This window comes from Impatiens glandulifera, chromosome 3 (assembly GCF_907164915.1).
Source record: "Impatiens glandulifera chromosome 3, dImpGla2.1, whole genome shotgun sequence".
NCBI lineage: Eukaryota > Viridiplantae > Streptophyta > Magnoliopsida > Ericales > Balsaminaceae > Impatiens > Impatiens glandulifera.
The window spans coordinates 1,272,302-1,280,238 of record NC_061864.1 but is presented as its reverse complement, the minus strand read 5'-3'; the positions used below and the strand labels follow the sequence as shown (position 1 = coordinate 1,280,238).

Here is a 7,937-nt window from a genome sequence, read left to right as displayed (position 1 = left end):
TAGATAACCTTTAAATAAAATGACTTCCATTGATGTAATTTTACTCATACTTCCATATATATTATTTTATTTTCACGTCTATTCATTAAATTAATTGTTTTTTATTTAATTTTTATAATTGGATCAATAATTGTGATTATATAAAATGATTGAATAATTTTAGAATCCATCCATTTGACAAGAAATGCCAAAAATTTCACATCACAAATATTCGGCTATTCGTGTACTTCGTCAGCCAAGAAAAAAAAAAACGTGCTGAAATACAATTTATATTTTACCCGAAAAAAACATCAAAATCAGTACAGAAAAGATCATAACCACTTTTCTAAAAGAAAATAAGAAAAAAAAAGAAGAGGATAACCACGTCAGCAACCACTCCATATATATAGAAATACTCTGTTCTATTTCTCTCTTTAAAAATTCAAACCCATTCAATCAATAATAATAGTCTTCCACTCTCTCCATTTGAAACCAATGATGAAAAGATCCCCAAAAAAAGCCAAACAAACATCTCCAATTTCTTCTACAATAATAACCCAGGAACAAGAATCAAACATCATCGTAACCGCCCTTCAAAACGTGGTCGCCGGCGCTAACTACTATCCCTCTTTCACAACCGACATTAACTGCTTCATCCCCATCGCATCTGATCCTAATTACTTGTGTCAATTGTGCTTCATCGACGGTTGTCTTGGATGTAACTATTTCTCATCAACACAAGATCATGAAATCTCGGGATTGAATTTAACCAATACTCATTCCGTCGCTGAATCATCATCTGTTTCTTCCTCTTCCTCCAATAATAATAATAACATTAAGAAGAAGAAGAATTACAGGGGAGTGAGACAGAGGCCGTGGGGGAAATGGGCGGCGGAAATACGAGATCCGCGACGAGCGACCAGAGTTTGGTTGGGGACATTTAATACGGCGGAGGAAGCGGCGCGTGCTTACGATAAGGCGGCGATTGAGTTTCGCGGTCCTCGGGCAAAGCTTAATTTTCAGTTTCCGGATAGCCCTGAAGAAATCGGGGTTTGTAATAATAATAATAATAATAATAATGGTCAGAAAGAGACAGAACAGATGAAGGGAAATGAAGCGGGATTGATTGGTGGAGGAGGGAGAGATGAAAGTGAAATGTGGGAAGCAGTTGGATCGATTCGGGAACAGGAGTTTGAAGAATGGATGAAGAACATGATGAATTTCAATGGAGATTCATCGGATTCTGTTAATAGTTGCAGTTATGAATTCTGTAGCAATTACAGTTATTAGCTCTTTTTATGGTTTTTTGTTTTTTGGCGGGAGAATCAATTTAAGAATAAATAAAATTATAAATGTATATTTATTTATATATATATATTGCTTCATAAAGGAAAGGGAGAAGTTTTTGTCTGTTTTCTGTTGTAATGTTATGTTTTCAGGTGTAACTGTTACAAGCAGTTTCTTTGAGGTTCCGTACACCACGTGTTTTTTAAGATAATTTTTGTTTGTTTTTAAATACTACTCTGTGTTTGAAACGTGTTCTAATATAGAACACTTTTGATTCTTTTTTCTCAACAATTCAGGATATCATAACAAATTTTACGCTTTTTATTGGTTATGTCTTTTATAATTTTAATGTTGTACAAATATTTTTCATTTTCCAATTATATTATTTTTATATTTAATAAATTTCTGAGTTTATTATTTTGTAAAATTTATTGAGGTTATAATGAACGAATTATTAAATAAATAATTATTTTTGAATTATTTAAACTATTATATTTATTGTGCATTAAATAATTAATTACTTTTAGATATTTCTCTTAACTCCGAAAATAATGATTTCAGTTTAGAAAAATTTAAAATATATAAAATAAGTGATAAATTAATATAAAAAAATTATTTTTTATTAATATGATATTATTTGTTTATTGTTATTTTGGGAATATATATTATATATATTTATAATATCGCCGGAATTTTGGTTGGAAAAGTCGCCCAAATCTATGGAGAAGCATTAGCCCAGACCATCACTTCCCAAATCAAGGCCACCAGAGGCAATCTTGAACAACCAAATTGCATTGATTTTTTTAATTCTTTATAATACTTGTTGGTTATGTGATACAAATTATATATGGTATATAAATTGTATAGAGATATAAATTGTAACTAGGTATAAACTTATAGGTTAGTATAAGTTATTGATGTTTGATATTAATTATAATAAATGGTATAAATTGTATATATACAATTTATAATTTTGTGTGGTATATAATATAAATATTAATTTAAAATTATTATTATTTTACATATTTATTTATATTATAAATAATATTGTTTATAATTATAAATTATTGTAGTGTTATTATTTAATAATTAATATAATTTTAATTAAAATTAAAAATTAATTATAATATAAACGATAAATTATGTTTATTTAATTTAAATATTATTAATAATGATAATAAAATAATCTAAAATAAAAATAATAATAATATAAAATTATCGTTATAAAAATAAATAAATATTTTTTAATTAAAATATTGTATTATTTAAAAATATATATATATATTAAAAATGATTATATATAATAAAAATATTAAAATGAAATAAAATATATTTAATATATTATATAATAATAAGTTATATATATTAATAAAGGGTATAATGAGAAATTAAAAATCAAATGATATAAGAATAGTGTTGTACCTAAGGAGATTAGTTACTATTTTATACCAAACATGAGGTATAAATTATATGGGGGTATAAATTTATACCAATAATAAAAATGTTAAAAAAATACCATATTAAAACATTATTAGTATAGTTTATACTATACCTAGTGTAGTAATCTTTGTACCCAACTAAACATGTCTTAGAAGTAATTTTTTTCCTATTAACTAAACAAATTGTAGCTCTCTAAAATGTAGTGTCACCACAAGAATGTGAGAATTCAAACTACAAAGTCACCTTTTAATTCGAAAACACTAATGGTTATTTAGAGTTAAAATATGTCATTCGAACGCTAAACTTGAAATTTCCGACTGAATTTTTTTATAGTAGCTCATGTATACCCTAGACTAGCTATCATAGTAGGAACACCTATCCGAACTTTTTAGAACTCTGGTTTTGAATTTTTAAACAAAAACACCAAGTACTTCTTATACTAAAATCTAAGAGTCTCATTTTGAAATTTTATAGTTTTGCTCTCAAAGAGCCCAATACATTTCTTAATTTTTGTAAGTGCAATTTTTAATAAATTTATATATTGACATTTTCAAAAAAAAAATCAATATATCAATCTAATATCACAATTCAGACTTGCATGGCATTCGAGTCATGACATGGTTTTCGACCGTGAATATCAGTCAATCTCATTTTTCGATGGATAATCGCCCAACTGACTTGTCTTTTCCGTGAATCTGGTACGGGTCAATTCAATCGGTACAGTTTAATTCCTTAGGCCCGTTTGGTTGTTTGTTTGTTTTGTGTTATTTAATTATTTTAAAACTATAAAAAAACTTGAAAATATTATTTACAATAAAAAAACAAAAAATATTTTACTTCTAGGTCTATTTGGCTAAAATTTTACATTTTTCTTAACCCGCATGAGTCATAACTTCTTCAATATTTGTTCAAAAAATATGAGTTCGATATATTTATTTTCGCAAAATTATTTCCATCCCGAAAATCAACTTCTTATAGTTTTCTGACTATTTTGACATTTTCACTATTCTATGACTTCTCTTTATACTTTTTTGAAATGTAGAGATATATATGCTCATTCTTGCTCACATAAATTATATTCATTTTACACTTTTGGCATGTTTTCGTCCATTATTTATATGATCTTTCATTACCCATCTATTTATCTATTTGTACATATGCATGTATTATTCTTGTACACTTTTATATATATATATATATATATATATATATATATATATATATATATATATATATATATATATATATATATATATATATATATATATATATATATATATATATATATATATATATATATATATATATATATTAAGGAGAATTAACATGACACCTCACGGTCGTTATCACGTTTCAACTTAAAACGTTTTCAGATAAAAATCGATCTTGTGATATTTTGTCTTTTAATCGAAATTTTACCACTAGACTACCTTAGTGAGTTAATTGTTATATATATATATATTAAACTCTAAATAGTACATTGTTTGTAACAAATATCACAAGAGGAATGACTAAATGAATTTTTTTTTTCAAGAAACTACGAAATTAATATATGTATTTGATTAACAGTCGATCGTCTACATACAAATCAAACTTAGCACCAGGATTAACACAGTATGACAATTTTAAAAAGGATTGACAATTCAAAAATGTAAATTGTAAAACAACATTTTCAAAAAGACAAAAATTATATTAGTAGAAACTGCATAGAGGAGCATGGGAGTATAACGTAGATGTCATTTTCCAAACCAAACACTAAGCTCATTTATAGAGTATTTGATTTGGTTGTCTTTACACCAAAATTATATTTACTTAATTTTACAAGAAAAATTAATTGACAATTCTTTGTCATAAAATTATTCTTAAAATTGAAAAAAAGTACCCAAAACAAGTGTGAAACCTACCATTAATTTTTAATGGTATATGTGATTTGTTATGAGTTTAACTATAAAGTCTAATTTATTTATTTTATTAAGACTTTTCGATTTTAATAAATATTTATTATCGAAAAGAATAATATCTAAGAGACGCAAAAAAAAAATTTGAGTGACTTTTATTGTCTACAAATATAATTTTATTTTTCTTTCTCATACATAAATTACTTGATTGAATAATCAAAATATTAAAATATTTTTTATTTAAAAAATTATAATTATATATTAATCATATTTTAAAGTCATATTAGGTTGAAATTCATTTAAATAATCTCAAATTAATCACATCATTTCACTACTTCTATTATCGATTACAACACTAAATTTATTAATCAAAATATTAAAATACCTCTTATTTTATTTTAAAATAATATATTTTATTTATATATTATTCCCCACTAATTTTTTTTACTAAAAACACTACATTTTTTCAAAATTTTATGCCAAACAAAATTTTATTTTAAATAATTCACAAATCATTCTAATAAATGGCCTGAAACTTAAATAATTTTTTATAAAAAGAAACTCTCTCAAAATTATTATGACTTTTTTTAATTGAATATTTAAATAATTTAAAATTTATTAATATTTAATAAAAAAAAGAATTTAAATTACTTTTTTAAAATATTTTAATTTAGTTATAAATGAAAGAATGTATAAAAAAATGTTAGGTTATTTAAAAATAGTGGCCTAAGTCTACTAACAAGTTGATCGAATTAAATATTTATTTATTTACTTTTTTTTTAATGATCCTAGTGTGGGCGGTAATAATAACCAAAACCAATTGTTTTTATAGGGGCAGACCCAATGCCAATTTTGATGCTTAATTGGAAGAACACCAATAATTAGTATCTATCATTTTTTTTTATAATTAATGAATTATTTTAAAAAATATTTGTTGTTGATAATTTTTAAAAAATAATTAAAATCTCTATATACCTCATTTTAAAAAAAAAAGTTTTTAGTTGATTCAAGTTGAAAGGCTTATTTAGATTATGATCGACCAAAACAAAATTCACAGTTTAAAAATTAGGTAACAATAGTTTTAATTGTGCCTTTTACTTTTAGGTAGCGTTTGGTAAGGGGTACAATTTATATAGGGTATAAGTTGTATAGGGGTATAAATTGTAACGAGGTATAAATAATATAAGGTAGTATAAATTGTATATGTTATTGTTGTTTGGTATGAATTATAAGAAATGATATAAGTTGTATATGGTTTATAATTTTGTGTTTGGTATATATTATAAAAATGTAGTATAACTTGTATAAATAATTTAAAATTATTATTATTAATATTATTATTTATATTTATTTATATTATAAATAATATTGTTTATTATTATTATAAGGTATTGTATCGTTATTATTTAATAATTAATATAATTTTAATTAAAATTTAAAAAATTAATTATAATATAAACATAAATTATGTTTATTTAATGTAAATATGATTAATAATTGTAATAAAATAAATATAAATAAAAATATTATTTATAATATAAGTAAATATAGAAAATAATAATTAATAAAATTATTTTTGTAAAAATAAATAAATATTTTTTAATTAAAATATTGAACAATTTTAAAAATATTTATATTAAAAATGATTATATATAATAAAATATTAAAATTTAATAAAATATATTTAATATATTATATAATAATAATTATATAATATTAATAAAGAGTATAATGAGAAATTAAAAATTAAATGATATATATAAGAATAGTGTTGTACCTAGGGGAACTAGTTACTATTTTATACCAAATATGAAGTATAAATTATATAGGGTATAAATTAATACCAATAGTAAAAATGTAAAAAACACCATATTAAAACACTATTAGTATAGTTTATACTATACCAATAGTATAGTACCTCTTTGTACCCTCAACCAAACATGGCCTTAGTATATAAATTTATGTAACTTTTATAATTTTAATTTTAAATATTGGAAACTAACCTTCACAATCATAGTTTTTACTTCAACTTGAAGAATTCTAGGTAAAAATTGAACAAGTAACATTTGGTTTCTTAGAAACCACTATTATTATTTGAACTATCTAGTAGGTGCCATTTACATATTTACTTTATATATTTTTTTATTAAATGAAATTAGGGCTAACAATTCAATTCGTATTTGGTTTGTAAGTTATTGGGTTGAAAAATATTAATTTGAACCTAACTTGTTCAATTATTCGGGTCAAATTTCTTAATATGAACTTAACCTTTTTTATTTGTAATCGACTTAAACTTAACCCGAGTGTCCTGACTCAATTTAAATCCAACTCAATTTCACTCGATATAATTAATATTATATATTTTTATTTCAGATTAAAATAATATCAACACAAAAGAAAACCAAACTAAATTACAAATTCGCTTACAAACAACTTTACAAAAAGAAAACTAATTAGTGATTAAAAAAGGACAAACACAAAATCTAGAAAATTGTAAAGACGTTGGCGGGTCTATTTTGAGTCATTTCAGGTAGACCCGGTTTTAACATGTTTATTAATTAATAATTAAGTTAAACGGGTCAACACGATATCGACCTGAACCAAAAATAAATTACTCTAACATGATTTTTTCGTGTATGTGTTGTGTTTTCGTGTCGGGTCAAAAATTAGAAGCCCTAACTCAAAATGAATTATTTTGAATCACTTGTGCAATCCATAGCATTTGATTTTTTTATTTTATTATTATTGTGCATATAATCTATCCATTAGAATTTTTTTATTATATATCTTCTCAATAATTAAATTATTTCATTTTAAATATTATATTATTTATACGTGAAATTATAATTTCAGCTTCTTAATTTAAATGATTAAATCAACAAACACATTAAAAATGAATTCTTAAATTTTATGCCTTATTGAATACCAAAATAATAATTATTTTTCCTTATTACCTCAAACAATTAAATAATGTTAAATCTACATTTTATAGTGGAATGCCGACCTATCTGTGTCAGTTGACATCATAATATTTTTGTATGTGGGTCTTATCTCACACGTGCTTTAATTGTTTACATTATCATGACAAGTGACCTATTAAAAAAGATTAAAGAAAGATAAGTGTTATTATTGCATATTTTTCACGTGCTAACTCAAATGCGTATTTTATCCACTTTTGATTTGTTTGTGAATTATTGAATAGATATAATAATAAATTGTTTTTATTAATCATTAATTAAAATATCATAATATTTTTATTATAAAATTAAAAAATAAATAATATTTAGTTCATTTAATCAAAATAATTAATATTTTTCTGAAATAATAATAATT

General features: G+C 23.1%; 1 protein-coding gene across 1 annotated transcript; it reads left to right on the top strand.

Annotated features, from left to right (window-relative positions):
* The first annotated feature begins 477 nt into the window (after window positions 1-477).
* Window positions 478-1,269, top strand: LOC124928787 (ethylene-responsive transcription factor ERF109-like). Its single transcript, XM_047469033.1, has one exon. The coding sequence runs from the start codon at window positions 478-480 to the stop codon at window positions 1,267-1,269; it is 792 nt and encodes a 263-aa protein (XP_047324989.1).
* Window positions 1,270-7,937: the final 6,668 nt, after the last annotated feature.

What these genes read in the sequence shown, in the direction of transcription:
- LOC124928787 (XM_047469033.1), top strand. Translation starts at nt 478, where the DNA reads ATGAAAAGATCCCCAAAAAAAGCCAAACAAACATCTCCAATTTCTTCT.